The following is an 18,804-nucleotide window of genomic DNA, read 5'->3' as shown; positions in this document are numbered from 1 at the left end:
TAACCTCCTTTTCTTATAGGGGAAGAAATTAAAAGTTAAATAGGTTAAATAATATGTCAAAGGTCACACACAGCTGAGATTCAAATCCAGGTCCTTTGGCTGCAAGTCTCACATTTCCCTTTCTATATCACTACCTCCTGAACGTCCCCATTTCATGGTAAATTCACTGCATCTAATAATTGATTATTAGTTTTGACTTATTGCATTAGTTGAGAGAGATTTCTATTTTGTAAGAAAGTGAAATTAATGCATATAACATTTCATAAAAGGAGACTCTCTTTATAATATTAGGGTTAGGCTGGATATGGAATGATTTTCCTGACCAAGTGCAAAGGTATCCTCACTAATACAGGCTTGAGTTTAAAATTGTGTGGGGACCCTAGAGGGCCTAGATACTATGCTAATCTTTATTATACAAATTATGTCTCTGGCATGCTACCTGAAGGAAGCTTTGTTTCACTGGAATTTTCAGGGCTTTTGGCAGGCACAGGGTATTAGTTTAGTTATTGACTACAGATTTGGCTTCCTGGAAAGAAAGATAGAAAAAAGAAGGCAGGAGGGAAAAGAAAGAAAAAGGAATAACCAGAATGTCTGTGACAACAGTGCTGTATTTGAACATGCTCACAAATAAGTAACAATAAAACACATTGGAATGATACCCTGAGGGGCAACTAGAATTTAACTCCTTAGATTTTCTTTTTTCACTGCCATACGTTCATGAAGTGTTCAGGTGGTAGCTGTGGAAGCTGAGAGTCAAAAAATGTAAATAAAAACAAGAAATCAAAGTCTCTCAAGTACATATAGTGATTAATTATATTTTAAAGCATTAGTCATTGCATTTACCTGATCCACTTTGGATTCCCTCATTTAAAAAAAAGAAAACACAACAAAAAAAATTGTATGTGATATGGTTCATATCCCAGGGCATCCTGATAACAGAGATACTTTTAGAGCTAGATTAAAAGTCCTGCTATATATTCTTCCTTAATGCACCATCCAAAGGTTTTCATCAAAAATGTCAGGAAATGAAAGAACACTGTGTAGACAAGTTAAACTCATACATTCCCTATAAAGCGCAGAAACTTCTCTAAGAAAGATAATTTTTGTTTGGTGAGTCAGTTTGCTCAAACAAGGCATTATTTTGGTTCCATAGTTTGTTTAGCATCATTCCCATTTTTCTTGGCATTTAATTAACTCTGAATAATTCTAATCAGAGGTAATACATTTTGGATTATTATCTTGTTGCAGGAGGGAATTATAGAGGGAAAGAATAAGTAATTCCTTCTTTGTGTCTATCAACTGGGAACCAATTGTAGCTTAGCTAAATATGTCAGGCCTATTGCCACTGAGGTGATGTTCTAGTTAAAATCCAGTGAAGTGGCAAGAACTGAATGAAGTGATACAAATACACCTTTGCCTGCTCTGGGGTAACTGGAAGATGAGCAATGTCGTATATCATACTGGTATGGTATTTAGGAAGGAACCAGTTCTAAACAAAACAGAAGTCTGAGAGAAGACCTAATTTTAAGTCTTGCCTAAGTCAAGAATTTACTTTGATTTTGGTCAAATTGCTTAATTTTCTTTAGCCTCAGTTTCCTCACTTGTAAAGTGAGGGGTTTTGGAAAAAAATCAGATGGCCTTTGAGATCCCTTCTAAGTTCTAAATTTATGATTTTGTGATCCTAGTTTTATTAAATTATATTAGAATGTATGTATTAATACTGTAGATAATTTTTTTTGCCTTTTCATTCTTCTAAGGACTAAAAAAAAAGAATGCTTCAAGTTCATTATACCATCACCACATCTTCTTCTAGTCCTTGAACTCATTAGGGAGGCTGAGAATGAGCTGGTACCATTAAGGAACTGGACCTAACATGTTTCCAATGACATAATGTAGGAAAGATACACACTGAATGAATTTATATCCCTTTGTGCTATGTATTTAATATAAACTAATGAAAGCCTGATTGGATCAAACCCAAAGTCCTTGGAAAATTTTAAGATTAAATTAACACATGAACAACAACAAAACACCCCAACCCTATGCTTTTATTTCTATCAAAAGATATGTCTTTGAATTGCTCACATGATGTGATGCACAAGTTATCTTTCAAATAGCCATTTTGTAATTTTAGGGATTTAAAAGAAACACTACAATAGGCACCCTAGGCAAACACATGTACATATACAAACATATACATAGATAATCACACTGATATCACATAGTCAGCCACACCATCCATGCACATACAAACATACTCACATTCTCTCTCTCTCTCTCTCTCTCTCTCTCTCTCTCTCTCTCTCTCTCTCTCTCTCGTTCTCTCTGTGTGTCTCTCTCTCTCTCTTTCTCTCTCTCACTCTCTTTCTTTCTAATGACAAAGTCTGGCCTTTCCTAAAATAAGTACAATGAAGACCTTTAAGTGCTGCTGGGGAGAAACATTCTTCTCACCCCTCCCTACAATCCACATAGTTTCCTTTAATCCAATAGCAAATCTGTGCGTATTTAAGGGGGGTGATGCGAACGGCCACATTGAAATCCTGTGGCGAGCCATTCATGTCCACCCACTGGTGTCCTGAAAAGATCCCAATAATTTTGCGCTCCCATTTCTGCTGCTGTCTTTTCCACATCCTCACATACACTCCTGACCCACTAGCCCCGGGCTGGGCATCACACTGCTGGTAGAGGAGGTCATATGTCTCATCTTTGACATCACAGAAGCGATACACCAGATTTCCTGGCCGGTCATTGTCATAGCCAGAGAAATGGATTCGGCCCCCGGGCAGGTGCTTGGCAGGAGGGCTCACTCCAATCTTCATGAATTTTCTCTTATGGGGTTTTTTGAGCTCTAAAAGAGCATAGTCATAATCCATCCCAATGTCGTTGGCATTCCCTTTGATCCAACCCTTGGGCACATGGGTGCGTTTAACTCGAATCCACTGAAATTTCATCTTGTCAGGGATGGCTGAGTTGGATTTATTAGTGGCCCGACTGCTGTCTTTCACTTTGGGCTTCAGGAAGCCCACTCGAAGTTTCTGGGCCCCCTTCACGTAGGTTTTGCCATCATGGACGCAGTGGGCAGCAGTGAGGACATGTTTCTCAGCTACCAGGGTGCCAGTGCAGCCAGTTGACAGCTTCACAGAAGTTGAGAATGGATAGTTCAGCAAGAAATCCTTTCCAAAGATGCTGAACCTGCTGTCATAACCATAAATCTGTCTCTTCATCCGAGACCGGCCCCTGGACTCTGTCTCACTTCGCTGAACATAAATACCAACTTCTGTCTCTGTGCGGCTGCCATTGGCATACAGTGTTTCATAAGACAAGTATTGCTTGACTTCTTCATATGTTGGCAGAGGTGAAACCTTGTGGCACTGGGGTCCACAGGGAGATGACACTTCCAATTTGGCTTCAGCAACAAACTCTGGCTTGTCTAAATTGTGGGTGGACTGGGGCAAGATGATGGGGACTCGGTAAGCCGGCCAAGTAGGCTTCCAGTGAACGCTGTAAGGGATTGCCTCCTTGATGACACAGAGAAGGAAGAGGAGGAGTGTTGGAATGATGGCCATGCTGAGCACTGCTCTGTGGAGACAGACAAAAAGGGAGGTTATTAAGGCAAGCGGTTCCAAATTTATTCATTGCTTAAAGAGCCAAGCAACATGCTTTACATCATTTATAAAGCCTTTAAAAATCCCTACTCTGGGATCAAGGTGCAGAGAGAAGGCTTTAGATAATCCTGTCATTTAACAATGCAAGGACTTGACCTTGGAAACATTCAGAGAGCCAGTTTCGGAAGCTGAAATGGAAGCTTCTTTCTTTCTGTTTTAGATGCTACTGATGACTTGCAGGACTCCCTGAAAACATCTCTTCACCCCTTACTGAACTTTGGATCTTGTCTTAGCTCTCACATAATTAATTCTAAGAGGCTTCTGTGTACTGCATGTGAGATCTTCTCTCCCTTTTTCAAGGCAATGCAATCCATTCTTTCAACAAACTTGGAAAGTACCTATCATGTTCTACTGCTGGGCCAAGCACTGGGAGTATAAAACGCAATACCAAATGACTCTGTTCTCACAGAATTTATAATTTATTGCACTGGAGCAAAGGAAATGCATACAACTAACTTTAATGTGAGGCAGAGCAAGACAGTATACAGGAAAAATTCTATCATTGTACTAAGAGAAACCTGAGAACAAGATCATTTCTACTTTGGATAGTGGAAAGCATGCTATTCAGGGAAAGCATCATGGAGAAGAAATTAGCTGTCAGGGGCCAAGAAAGGAAGGAGTTGGGGGCATAGTGGAAAGGCCAGGAGATTGGCAACTGGAGGACCTGGGCCTGACTCCAGGCTCCACTACACTGTGAATTTAGACTAGCAACGAAATCTTTGGATCTTAGTTTCCTCATTTGTAAAATGAGGTATTTGTACTAGATTACGTCTTATGTTCCTATCAGCCCTAAACCCTAAGATCTCATTCTCTTCCCTCCATGAAATAAATATCAATTGCCTTAGCCTAGAGCCAGCTTCTTAAACTGTAGGTCATGATACCCTATAGGATAACTATGGCATAACTGAATGTGAAGGATGCAAAATTGTGATCTATTATCAGTAAGAGTTTGATTTGTATGTCTATATACCTGGGGTAACATAAAAATTTCTTGGGTAAAAAAGGGTCATGAGTAGAAAAACTTTAAGAAGCTCTGGCCTAGAGAACAAATTCCCAACTGTAGTGTAAGGAGCCTTTACCTGAAATATACCCCCTCTTCATCTCAATCTGTTGAAATCCTTTGGGGAATCCAAAGAAATTCCATCTCCATACCTTTAAGTTGGTGATCTCTCTGTGACTGAAATATTCTCTTTCCTTCCTTTCTACTCTGGGAATCCTTTATTTCTTTTAAGATTCAGCTCAAGTAGCAGTAGAGAACTCTGGGGGTTTTCTTTTCAAGGCCCCACTCAGATGCCAGCTCCTGCATACTTAATGTATTTTCTCTTTGTCAATTCCAACTTAATGCCCTAAGTCTGGATTTCTTCTTTGTCTTTGTATTTCTTTCTGTCATATTCTTATTTAGGTGCATATTGTATCTGTTCTCTTTCCTCCCTTTCTATTAGATTATTCATTATTCTGATATCTACACCACTCCGATAGTATATAAAAGGTATTTCACAGATGCCTGTTGAATTGAATTATTTAGAAAACATTTCTTATTTCCTTGAAATCCTGAGATTGGGATAAGAAAATTCCAGGGTGTGGAGTTTTGGCAAATAAATTAAAAGTGGTCAGGATGGGGGGAGGGTGGTGCAAAATGGGGCAACAAGATAATAGAGCCCCTTCAGATGGACTCATTTATGGAAGCATTCACCAAACATTTCCCCTGGAAGTTTCTTTCTGTAGGGACTCCTGGAAAACTATGATGAGGACACATGGCAGAGTAGCCCATAATGGTATTAACAAATCTATAGTTTTCTCAGATGAAATTTTGTGAGTTATTGATTAAGGGCTCTTGCCTTAGGGTTTCTAAACAATTTTGATGGCAATATCTGCTTCTCTAGGGAAGAATTATCATAGAATAAAGAGATAAATTGTAAATAAAGAGAATAGTAAATGGTCTATTTCAGGGGTTCTCAAACTACGGCCTGTGGGCCAGATGCTGCCCGCTGAGGACATTTATATGGCCCACTGGGTTATGGCAAATGGGCTGAGGGGTGGAGACAGAGTATGAGTTTTTGTTTTTACTATAGTCTGGCCCTCCAACAGTTTGAGGGACAGTGAACTGGCCCCCTATTTAAAAAGGACCACTGGCATTTGTTCAGATTCCATCTGTAGGGGATTCCATTTGTGGGAACAATCATTCTTGAAGGGGCAGCTAGGTGGCACAGTGGATAAAACACCTGCCCTGAAATTGGGTTAAAATGTGACCTCAGACACTTAATACTTCCTAGCTGAGTGATTCTGGGCCAGTCACTTAACCCCAATTGCCTCAGTAAAATAAATAAATAAATAAATAAAAATCATTCTTGAAATGGGAACTTCATTTTTGTCCAGTTACAGTGATCAATGATTTCATAAATGCCAAAGCTAAAGGCTTTTTCCTCAATCTTCATCCTTCTCATTGTCTCTAAAGCATTTGACATGGATGACTATCTTCTCTGGAATATTCTCTCCTCTCTAGGTTTCTGTGACACTGCTCTCTTGATACTTCTATCTTTGTGACTATTTTACTGGATCATCACCTATATTACACTCTGTCCTGGATTCTGATCTTCTCTCTCTATTTTGATGAGTCTCTAATATACATTTCACAAATAAATCTTTTCTGAGACTTGGGGCTGCAACTTCAACTGCCTCTTGGACATTTCAGATCATATACGCAATGGATATCTCAGACTAAGCAGATCCAAATTGGAACTCATCACCTTTCCCTGTAAACTATCTCTCAACCATCTTTATTACTTTGACAAAATCATCATTCTTCCAGTTACCCATGTTTTCAACCTCATTGTCATCCCTGACTCCTAATCATTTGCCAAATTTTGTCATTTCTACTTATACTTAGGGCAGTTAGTTGGTATAGTGAATTGAGCTCCAGGTCCAAAGACAAGAAGCCTTGAGTTCAAATCTGACCTTGGATACTTTCTAGCTATGTGACCCTGGGCAAGCCACTTAAAATTCTGTTTGCCTCAATTTCCTCATCTGTCAAATGGGGATAATAATAGTACCTACATTAAGCACAATACCTGGCACATAGTAAGTGAGACATAAATGTTAGCTAATTATTATTATTATTATTATATCATTTCACATATGTTCCCTCACATAGCCAGTATCCCAAGTTAATCATCCTCATGACTTCTCAGGACTATTGAAATACCTTCTTAATTGAACTTCCTGATTCTTGTCTCTCTTTAATCCAATACTTGCTTGGCAAAATTACTCAAGTGATTTTCCTAAAGTGCAAGTCTAACTATGTCACTCCCCTATTCACTAAACTCAATGACTCCCTATTATTTACTTACAGGATCAAATATATACTCTTTTGTGTAACATTTAAAGTTCTTCAAAACCTTGCCCAGAATTAACTTTGAGTGTGAGTGTGTAGATAAAGTGATACAAGGTAATTGAGTATCAATAACTGATACTCAATTACTTTGTATCTACTTTATCTACACACACACACACACACACACACACACACACACACACACACACACACACACACACACACACAGACAGAGCCTTCACTTCTCTGGCTAAATTTTAAACTTCTTAAAGGTAGAATGTTTCATTTTTGTCTTTTGTGTTCTCAAGATCAAGCTGGTAAATAGCAAATGCTATATAAGTGACCCAATATTCAAGGAGGAATTGTTGCTTGCCTTTGATTCTTGAAGAGAACCAATGACATCATGAGAATGATATCCTGACTTTCAGGTAAAGTGGATTTAAGTGAAGCAAAGCTATAACCAATGACAAATAAATCAAAAATCCACCAAAGGCTAAAAAGTATAATTTAGGTCCTTGTTACCTGGAAATTTCTCTTATCATATCCAGTTTTACCCTGGAGGTTTTTAAAAGGTCATAAAAGTCCATCAATAAAAGTGACAAGGAAAGCTGAATTGGGAAGATGTTTGAAAAAAACTATGCTAAAAACTTTTGTTGTTGTTTAGTCATATTTTCATGACTCTACTTAGGGTTTTCTTGACCGAGATGCTGGAGTGGTTTGACATTTCCTTCTCCAGCTCATTATACACATGAGGAAACTGAGGTAAATGGGATTAAGTGACTTGTTTCAGAGTCACATAGCCAATAAGTGAGGCCAGATTTGAACTTAGATCTCCCTGACTCCAGGCTTGAGGTCCTATCCATTGCATCACTTAGCTGTCCCAGGGCCAAATACTAGTTTATAATAAAAATTATTTTATGCATATAGAGTACTTTCCATATTACAAAGCACTTTCTTTTATCGTTCTGTTATGTGAGTAGTGCAAGCATTATTATCTTGATTTTGCAAATGAAGCAGCTGAGGAAAAAGAGAGCTCAAGTGATATACACAGTATCAGACAACTAGTAAATAGAAGAGATAAGACTACAACTCAGGCGTTTTAAGAAGTCCACAGTTCTTTCCACTATGCACCTTTAACTCCATAATCTGGTGTTAAAGGATATCATCTCATACATATTAATTATAATTGCATTAATTATAATCTGACTAAGTATTTTTCAGTGTATCTGTGTTCTTTTAATGTATGAGATTAAAAACTCAAATAGATCACATTCACCTTGTATTTGTTTTGTATATGTCTTATAATTATCTGGGAATATAGTATATTAATCCAGTAGAATAAATACTCCCTAAGAGCAGGGACTTTCCACTTTTGTTTTTGAAGTACCAATTCCCAACAGAAAGGATATTAGAGCTGGAAGAGATATTATGTCATCTAGTCCAATTTTATCATTTTATAGATGGAATAACTGAAGTATTTACTGAAGGTTACAAAGTTTATAAGTGGCAGATGCAGGATTCAAATGCAAACACCCTGATCCAGAGTCCAACACTCTTGCCACTGGATTGACCTGCTTCTCCAACTTCTCTTAAAGTATCAATAAATGCTTACTGATTGATAATATTTTATCTTGTATTATTCAACCATCAATCAGTGAAAAACACTGATTAAGTACCTACCCGGTACTAGTCAATAGGGATACAAATATGAAGAATGAAATCATTCCTACTTTCAAGGACCTTACTTTCCAACAGAGTCGAGAGAAATGTATATGTATGTAACTGGTACCAGATGAATGTTCAGATTCTATAAACCAGTTCTGCTGCTGTAATTTGTATACATTTTACATGTATATACAAAATAAATACAGATAGATACAAAGTAGTTAAACATAAGATAGTTTGGGAGGGAGAAAAACTAGCAGTTTTATGGGAATCTATCTGGACATTTTCAAAAAAGGGACATTTTCAAAAAAGGGTCTTCTTAGTATACTGTGGGCCTTCCACTATGAATATTGTCATGTACACAAGTTTCATGCCTGACTTGCTACCTGACCAATTCACCTCCCCTTCAAGTTACCAAGTCTTTTATACCTCTTCTTGTGTGGAAACTATTACTAATAATATGCTGCATCATACTTATACCCAAAAGGAAACTTTCCATCAACTTTTGCTTAAATATAATTCATATATTATAAATGCTTCTCAAAGTAAGTCTCATGAATACAGAAGAAATTAATTTGAAATGTATGATTATTGAATTAACCAGAAGCTTGGCTGATATTCATCTTTACTACCAATAGAAAAAAGGATGCTAAGCAAATTAATAGGTCAATATTGAACAAATGAAACATCAAATCTTCTTAAAAGCTAATTATTTTCATGTACTTTAAAAGCTCCAATTTATATATAAGGACCTAATTAGAAATTTTCAAATTTGCAACTAGAAATCTGCAAATTTATTATACCTGTTTCTCATATGTCAACTCTGGTGGGTAGGATTGATTTCTTGTTGAAATACCATGAGCGGTAACACATTTTTCACTAGTTCCAGTCACCATATGAATATGAATACGATTAAATTGCATTTCTTTAGGAATAGACTTTAAATCAGACTTTCTCCCAATTTCAATTTGCATCTATATCTGTGAGACTATGGATAAGTTGATTTACTTTTGGGATTTCATTTCTTCATTTGTAAAATAAAAAAGATTAGATTAGATACCTTATCTTACCTGCTTAAAAATTTGAGTTTATAATGCTAGGTGAAATGAGCAGAACTAGGAGATCATTATACATGGCAATAACAAGACTATATGATGATCATTTCTGACAGATGTGGTTTTCTTCAACATCGAGATGAGTCAAACCAGTTCCACTTATTCAGTGATGAAGAGATCCATCTATATACCCAGAGATAGGACCATGGGAACAGAATGTAGAATGAAACATAGCATTCTCACTCTCTCTGTTATTATTTGCTTGCATTTTGTTTTCTTTCTCAGTTTTTCTTTTCCTTCCTTCTTGATCTGATTTTTCTTGTGCAACAAGATAACTGTAAAAATATGTATATGTATATTGGATCTAACATGTATTTCAACATATTTAACATATATTGGACTATCTGCCAGCTAGGGGAGAAGGTAGGGGTAAGAAAGGGAAAATTTGAAACAATGTTTGGGCAAGGGTCAGTGTTGGAAAAATTACCCATGCATATGCTTTGTAAATAAAAAAGCTTTAATAAAATAAATAAAAAGATATAGTAAAAGAATTGAGTTCATATGAAAGATTTATTTTTCTTTGTGTATGTGTTTCATTACCTTGCTTGTCTCCCCAACTTCTTAATATGGAAACTCCCTCCAGTGATACAGACTGACTAACCTCCCCATAATTTAGAGTTTTGGAGAGTTGCCTGGGACAATATAGAGGTGAAGTCATATTTGTCCATAGTCACACAGCTAGTAGCTGAAGGAGTCAGGACTGGAATGAAAGCTTTTCTGATTGCAAAGTCCTCCTCTATTTATACTGCTTCTTAAATGACTCCATCATTTCCTCAAAGCTGACAGAACTTATTAGTTCCAAATACAAGTTTTTAACTTGTCAAAGAGCAGTAGATTTGATGTTTTCTCTTTTTAATATTTATGTTATTAGTTTTCTTAGCAGCTTCTCTCCTCCCTCACCCCCAACCAAGTTATCATTCAAGTTCTTTCTAGACTGTTCATCTCCCAACAAACCTCTCATAAATATCCTAGAACATCCCAGGGGTCGATTTTGTACTTCCACACTCCTGGTTGGTTATACAGTCACTTTGTTTACAAACATAGTCTGTCTTGCCCTTTGTAGCCTTGGATGGTTTACTCAGCACTAACTCAGCAGGGTTATGGAGGGTGGAGGCAGCAGGGAAAAGGAAAGTTTATATTGTTAACTGATCCTACACTGCGTGTGATCTGGCTTCCTCAATTCATCCAGAAAACCTGCAGATTTCATCCAGCAGAGGGCAGCTTTAAGGAATGTGAATGGAAGGATGTGGAGGTTATGCTTAGAAATGCCTAAGAAAAATGTCTTTTGGGGAAAATAATTTATCTGTCAACTCTAGGATTTCACTAAATTGATGCATTCCTGCCCCCCAAAGCCCTTGCAACACACTGAAACTCATTGTGACTAACACACATACACACTCACTGTATCACTGTGATAGAAAGAGGGCTGAATTTGGAGTTAGACGACCTTTGCCACCTTTGAATCAACTAGAAGCTTGGTTTGAGGTCTTAATTTCCAGACATGTAAAATGAGAGAGCTGTTTAGATGGCTCCTTAAATCTGCTTTCCTTCAGGTATTCATGCACCCATTGTTATAATAGTAATAGCTCACACCTAAAGGGTGCCTTCACAGTTTAATAAAACTCTCTTCTCATGGCACCCTATCAAGTAAGTATTGCCAGTATTTTATAGATAAGGAAACTGAGATTCAGATCATCCCCAGTTGTTAGTGCCCCTCCATCTCCCCACCTCTATTACTTTTTATTTATTTTGTATCTATATTTACTTTCTGAATCTAGGGAGTTCTGTTGGATCTTCTGGGTTGAATTTAGGCTTTTAGAAGACAAGATTTGTGACTTTTATATTTATTTCCTTAAATTTGGCACAGAACAGATACTTTCAAAGTTTGTTGATTGATTAGAAAGCTCAAAGAAGGGGACTGGACTCGTGATCTCCAAAATATAAGTGAGATCATCAGATGAGCAAACTCTACAACTTTGAGTCTTAATTGCCTACCACAGAGATTAATTGATTTATCCATAGTCAATTCAATCAGCAGTGTCAGAATGCTAAAATTATAAAAAAAAGTATTCTAATCCCACTGCTCCTAGAATAAGTCACCAGGGGACAAATGAACATTGTTCCTATCTTAATTAATCATACTTACATACTTTTCTACTTACAAAAGTTTAGGCTAATATAAAATAAGTTTTAAACAGGATTGTAATAATTGTATTTCTAATTCCAGCATTGAAGTGGTCACTCAAGAGTTAAAGAGAATAAAAGAGAGACTAAAGAGATGCTTCTGAATGAATCATCTTATAGCAAAGGAAAGCAGGCTTTATAGAAAGAATGGTAATTTCCAAATCTTATGACCAATGTACCCAAGTTTTCTTGAAGAAAACTGTGGTCTGTGTGGTTTTGTTTCCAAACCCAAGATTTTGCCTGAAGTAGTTACTTGATATACATACACACACACTTACATGTTTCTTGCTAAGTACTTTCATACAGAACTTTATCTATAATGACAAAGGAGAAGCAAAATGGAAAATTTAGCTAAGCAAATATTTTCTCATTGCAATATCCTGTTCTACAGAAAATTTTACTTCCCTAGTTTTATAAATCAGACTCATTTAACATGTGTAACAGTGGCAGCAAAAAAAAAAAAAAAAAAAAAAAAAAAAAGATTTAGAGGGATCTAACAGGCAGAATTCCATTTCCTCATTATATGGAAAAGGAAACTGAGGTCTAGAGATTAAGTGTTCAAAGTTACCCAGTTGTAGACTTTGATGCCATAGTCTTGGACTATAGAGCCAGCAATTATTCTACCACACAATTCTTTCCCTTTATATCTGCATTCAAAGAAGATCTAGGATTTCTGTAGATTGGGAAACCTCTTTCAGCTATTGCAATTCTCTGTGACTTCATAAATACATTTAGGGAATTGCCCAAGCCACACAAAGTTTAAGAGACTGTCCAGAGTATTACTGTACAGTGGGGATTAATTGGGACAGTAACCATAAGAATGTTTGGGGAATATCAACTGGGATTATTCCCTTCTATCTCTTCAATTTTACTCTCTCAGTATCCTGATGGCAACTTAAAAAAAAAAAAGTCTGGTTAGTTTACTTGATTGAATAGAAAAGAAATAATGCTTCTTTGGAAACAACTTTTGTTTATTTATTTATTTTGAAACAATTGGTTTTAAGTGACTTGGTTAGGGTCACACAGCTAGTGAGTGTAAAGTATCTGAGGCTGGATTTGAACTCAGGTCCTTCTGATAGACCAGTGCTCTCTCCACTGCACCATCTAACTGCCCCCAAAAATAACTTCTTCAAACAATACACTCCAAATTGTGCAATGACTAATTAATATGTACAGATTCATGAGAGTACAAATGACAACATCTGAGAGCAAACTTGCCATAATGTGGACTTCTGTGCCAAGTACTTGGGGAAATGGATTAGCCTCCTTCCAATGACAAAACAAGTACTGGAGAGAAAATTTAATGCTTAGCAAGAGTTTTCTAATTGTACACCTTATAATGTGCTGTAACCACGGTAAAAACAGTAATTACTGAAAGACACAGTGTAAAATTTTGCAAAGACAAATGTTGCGGTTATAGTTTGGAAAGATGAAGAAAGTTTTTCCATGGGGTCTGAGGCCAGGGGCATAGACCAGTTAGTTTAAAAGCAGGCTGATTCCAAAAGCAAATATCTGAAACTAACAAAAGCAGTGAGAGAGTCTTATTCTCATTTTCCTCAGTCAGAGAACCTGTTAAGGAAAGGTTAAGGGAAAACTGATCAAGCCAGGTAATGGTTTAAGAGTAGCAGAAAGTCTTGCACAGGAGGAGAACACAGAATTTTAATGAGATCAGGTAGAAAACTCTGTTTTCTCTACATCTTTGAGTCTTACTTGCCTACCACAGAGATTAATTGATTTATCCATAGTCAATTCAATCAGTAGTGTCAGAATGCTAAAATTAAAAAAAAAAAAAGTATTCTAATCCCACTGCTCCTAGAATAAATCACCAGGGGGGCAAATGAACATTGTTTCCATTTTAATTAACCTTAGGTAGACTTACTTTTCCACTTATAAAAATTTATACTAACATAAAATAAGTTTTAAACAGGATTGTAATAATTGTATTTCTAATTCCAGCATTGAAGTGGTCACTCAAGGGTTAAAGAGAATAAAAGAGAGACACTGAATGGTTAAACAAAGTCTTCCTCTGTGCCAAAGAGCAGGCCCATTGGATGGCTTAAATCTGAGGATCCATGAAAAAAACTAAAGATTGTAAAATTTGTTCACAGGTAAGAACTCAAGACAATATCTCCTAGGAGCCAAAGGGAATTTTGCATGGGCTTAGTCTGAAGCCTTTCATCCTTGGGGCATACAAAAATCAATGAGCTAGAAAACCTACACCTACTAGTAGCCCATTGGATTCTGGCAGCAGTGGCTTGCTGGGATACACACTAATGGGCATTTTGGCACATACTCTAGGGAGGACAAAATGCATTCATATTCTGAATTGAACTGGATAAGCAGTGGAATGTTCCAAAAATGAGATATATAATTGTCCTGTTGCTTCTGAGTTTGGGGAAGGAAAAGAAAGTTTTTGTAATCCATGAAAGATTGTACCAAGTTGTTACTGTTACTTCCATTTATGGAAAGTGCAATATAATTTCAAAGCTATAGTATATTTATAGTATTTACAAATATGTTCATTCTCCTTCACAAGTTTCTTTTAGGTAATCCTCCACCCTGTTCTCTCACACTTCAACTATATTAGGTGAAGGGAAGGTCAGACCTGTTACACATGGACAAATGTACACAAGTGCTACCCTAAGAAATATATATGATTGATATGAATTATGTGAACAGAAAGTGAGAATTTTGGCTACTGGTGAGTGTGACCTGGAAAAAAGAAATGTAAATTCTTTCTTTTCCTCCTAGTTAGTTATTCCTTACAAGTTAAAAATAAAGGTTAATCTGACATTGGCATATCTCCTTAAGAATTAAAAAGGTTCAGGGTTACTTTTGAGCTCTAGGATCTCAGGGTACAACAATCCCATATATCAACATTGCTCCTTTATGAGCAGGCGGACTTTTCACCAGCTGCCCTGGCTGTTTCTGAAATCTCAAGGGTGTCACCCAATGGGAAATAAAACAAACATGATTTTTATCAGCTGCTTTCTCTGGAGATAATCGACCAGAGTCTATTTGTATTTCTAAACCGTGCACTTCAGGGGGATGTTCAGTGCTTTTAAAGTCTCTCTCCTGCTTTCTATTTAAAAGTTAACAACTCATGAGAAACGGTTACAGCTGAAAGAAAAAAAAAATTCCCTTCTAGCAACTGTTGATAATATGCTGACAGGAGTTTTTGATACAGTTCTCTGTTAAGTCCAGTCATCAATCCAACTCCAAAGGAAGGAAACTAAAGTCTCAACTATTCTTCTACTAGGGTGTGTTCACAAACTTGTGCCTGAGAGCTAAATGTTAATTTTCATTCTCAGAGCCACACGTTTAGTAAAAATAAATACACACAGACGCGCCTCCTCTCCCAGGCACAAATTCAAGAGAGGGAACAAAATCAAGAAGGGAAAAGTGCATTCTTGAAAACATTCTCCCACTTCACCTTGACTTCAATAGAGTTCCTTAATATCAACTGTCTTTCTCAACTCGCTTGCAGAGGGATCATTCTCAGGATTATTTCCCAAATCCTTTTGCATATTTCACTGAATCCTAGACTATTTGATCTGGAAGGAGACTCAGAGAAGGTCTACTCCAAAACTCCTCCCTCCATTTGACAGAAGAGGAAACTAAGGCGGTGTGTGTGCGTGCCATGCCTTGTCCAAGGACACACAAGTTAGCGGCTGAGAAGCCTGAATCTCAGATATCCTTCCTGCCACCTATTCCAGGGCTCTTTCCACTGGACCAGTTTGCCTCCGTTCAGGACAAGTTTCCACTTCATCCGTACTAAAAAAAAAAAAAGCAAAAACAAAAACAAAAAAAGTCCAAAAATTCCCTCTCTGGCTAAACGATGAGAAATGGGATACTGTATGTTGCCTTTTTAATCTCTCCGCAGCTATAGCAACTCCAGCTGCAGTCCTATCACCCTATCCAGTCACCGGCGGAGCGGTGGGCGCACAGAGACAGTGATGGGGAAGGATCCCAGATATGTCTGTTTGTGTGTGTCCGTCAGTCTGCCTCCCTGCCGGTCAGTCACTCAAGCGGCACTCACTCTCTTCCTTTGTCCGGTTTTCAGCCTCAGCTCAGCCGGGGAGCCCCCTAGCTCGTTGGAGCTGCCCCGCCCCGCCCGGCTCCGGAGCAGGTCTGGGGCAATGGCCTTTCCCAAGCGGAGCGCAATCCCTGATGGAGGTTCCACTTCAAGAGGGCCTGGAACAAGGGAGAATAGAGCTCGGGACTAATCTGGAAAGTCCGGAGTGGGGGGTGAGGGGGCAAAGAGAGGAGTAGAGTTCAGAAACTGCTCAGACCTGCCTGCTTGCCTGCCCCTAGCCCGCTCGCAGCTTACCTCCCTTCTCCCTAAGGCCAAAAGCATACTCACCCGGTGCCTCGCATCCCCTGCGCCCCGACCCAGCTTGGTGCGCCGGGGTGGACAGGCGTGCTCAGACAGGTGTGGGCACTGGAAGTGATGGGTTGCTCCCATCTCTGCACCCTCTTCGGCGGCTAGTGGCAGTGAGGACGCGCGCTTGTTCGTCGTGTGTGTGTGTGTGTGTGTGTGTGTGTGTACTCGCGTGTGCTGAGCACGGGGTAGCTCAGCGTCCGCCGGGTTCCCGTCCACCGACTCCTCCTCCTTCACCTCTCGCCTTTCTTTTCCTCCGTCCCCTTCTATTACTCCTCCCTCACCCTCGCCCTTTTCCCCCCTCTTTCCGCCTCGTCTTCCTCCGTTCCTCCCCCTCCTTCTATTCTTCTTTTCCTTCTTCTCTCTTCCTTTTTGTTTTTCCCGTTTCCCCCAATTCCTCCCCTTTCCTCTCCTTCTACCACTCCGTTCCCCTCCTCTGTCTCCTTCCCCTCCCCCATTCCACCTCCTTCTTCCCCCTCCTTTTTCCTTCTGTCTCTGACTGCCCTCCTCAGTCCCTCGATGAAAGAGACTGAAATCGACCGCTGCGCGGCAGACCGAAGGTTGCTTCTGCTTGGGTGGCTTGGAGGAGTGAGGGCTCCGGGTGATCGTACTTCCCTTGCAGGTGCCACCTGCTTTTGTTAAGCTTCTCACAACTCCTTTACCCCCAACCCCCTTTTTTCCGAGAGAACTTCGCCTTTCCCTCTCCAACGCACTCCAAACTTATTACCTAAACACATTGCTTGTGATCCTTCCTCTCTCCAATGTATAAATAGCTTTGCAACCCCTCTCTGTGACTGCTGATAGTCTGCAGTGAGGGCAGCAGGAAAAAAATCACTCGATTCTGATAGCCTCCCTGAATTCCTGCTCATCCTTTAAAACCTAACTCAAATGTCACCTCCTCCAGGATGCCTTCCCAGACGATCCCATTGATAAGGACTTTTCCTCTTCCGATCTCATATTCGTTTTATTTTGCTAGAATTTCCCAAGTATAATTTTGTTTTACGGTAATATATGTACTATGATGGCTTCCTGCTAGACTTCATTAATTTGTAAGCTTCTTTGCAGGAAAGGGATGTTTTCATTTTTGTCCTTTTGTATTCAGAGATTAGTATTGTGCTTGGCACATAATAAATGATGATTAATAAATAGATTTAATTTGTAGACTTTTAGGCTCCATGGAAGATTGGTATTCAGTCTTAAAATTTGTATTTTACCTAAAACCTGGCATCTTGCTCTGAACAATCCTAACTAACCCATCCTGGTTTCTAGTGACACTTTGCTAAGTAGTCAGACATTCTCTTTGGGGAAAGTGGTCCTCAGAGTTTTTAAATAAGGGCCAGTTCACTGTCCCTCAGACTGTTGGAAAGCCGGACTATAGTAAAAACAAAAGCTCACACTCTGTCTCCGCCCCTCTGCCCATTTGCCATCACCCAGTGGGCTGCATCTGGCCCAGTAGGCTGTAGTTTGAGAACCCCTGGAGTAAATATTTAATGAACACTTGTTGAATTTATTGAATTAGAACCTCCAGTTCAAATCTCTATTCTACCACTGTCATCTGTTTCCTTTCCCCCCCTTTTATGGGTTTTAATTTCTTTATCTGTAAAATGAGGGGTTTGGGACTAGCTGACCTCTAAAGTTCTTCCCACTTCCAATAGGATCCCGTGATGCCCCATTGCCTTTCCAGACTGGAAATTTTGCTAATCTCTCTGTTTTGTTGCAGGTTCCTCTTTGAGTGCTTTATGCTGATCTTTAGTGGTTTTTCCCCCTGCTTAAAAAAAGTATAAACTTGGGCTTATTAAAAAGCAAGATTCTCCTGTCATATTTTGACAGACTTAAGAACACATGGCTTCTAGACAAACTTGCAAAGTTAAGTTCATAAGCATTGCAGTCTCTCCTGTGTACCCTTTCCTCACTTATAGCACTCATGTCATATTTGGCCTCCCCTGTCTGCCTCCTGCTTTTCTTTAGTCACTTCAGGGTAGGCACTCCTGGGACAATAGTATTTCTACCTCTTCATTCCCCACACCAATCGAACTCAGGCTAAAATGAAAATCAAGAGCAATCATGAAGGAGAGAAGATACCACAAAACATGTAGCCTGAGAGAAATGTGTTATAGGGATAAAGTAAGGATTATAAATTGCTTGTATATATGTCAACTTTACCCCTCTGGCTGCCTTTTAGAGTCACTGAAAAAGAGTCAGAAGCTTAGAGATCACCAAGACAGGTTGAATGATTTATTCCATGAAAGGCTCTCCCTTTAATATTCTTACAAAAGGGAGAAAGGAGAAAGAATCTGAAACACTTATTCATACTAAGATATTAGTGACTGATAAGATATTCTTACCAGTTACCAGCATGGGGAAAATACAAGGGTCCATTCCTAGTTCTGGAACTAACTAGCAGTACGACTTTGGGCAAGACATTCTAGGGATTCAGTTTACTTATTTGTAAAAGGAGGCATT

General features: G+C 38.7%; 1 protein-coding gene across 2 annotated transcripts; it reads right to left on the bottom strand.

The window, feature by feature from the left end:
* Nucleotides 1–590: 590 nt before the first annotated feature.
* PRSS23 (serine protease 23) lies at nt 591–16,577 on the bottom strand. Of its 2 annotated transcripts, none has more exons than XM_074304677.1 (2): nt 16,324–16,577; nt 591–3,579 (listed from the first exon to the last, which is right to left on the bottom strand). In XM_074304677.1, the coding sequence occupies exons 1-2, from the start codon at nt 16,335–16,337 to the stop codon at nt 2,448–2,450; spliced, it is 1,146 nt and encodes a 381-aa protein (XP_074160778.1). In that variant the 5' UTR covers nt 16,338–16,577; the 3' UTR covers nt 591–2,447. The 2 variants fall into 2 exon arrangements, with proteins under 2 accessions (XP_074160778.1, XP_074160779.1); XM_074304678.1 differs by lacking the exon at nt 16,324–16,577 and adding an exon at nt 16,000–16,154.
* Between the last annotated feature and the right edge of the window lie 2,227 nt (nt 16,578–18,804).

The sequence above is a fragment of the Sminthopsis crassicaudata genome, chromosome 3, assembly GCF_048593235.1.
Source record: "Sminthopsis crassicaudata isolate SCR6 chromosome 3, ASM4859323v1, whole genome shotgun sequence".
In the NCBI taxonomy this organism is placed as follows: domain Eukaryota; kingdom Metazoa; phylum Chordata; class Mammalia; order Dasyuromorphia; family Dasyuridae; genus Sminthopsis; species Sminthopsis crassicaudata.
Note: the sequence above shows the minus strand (reverse complement) of the source record. Positions and strands in the feature narration are given on the sequence as shown.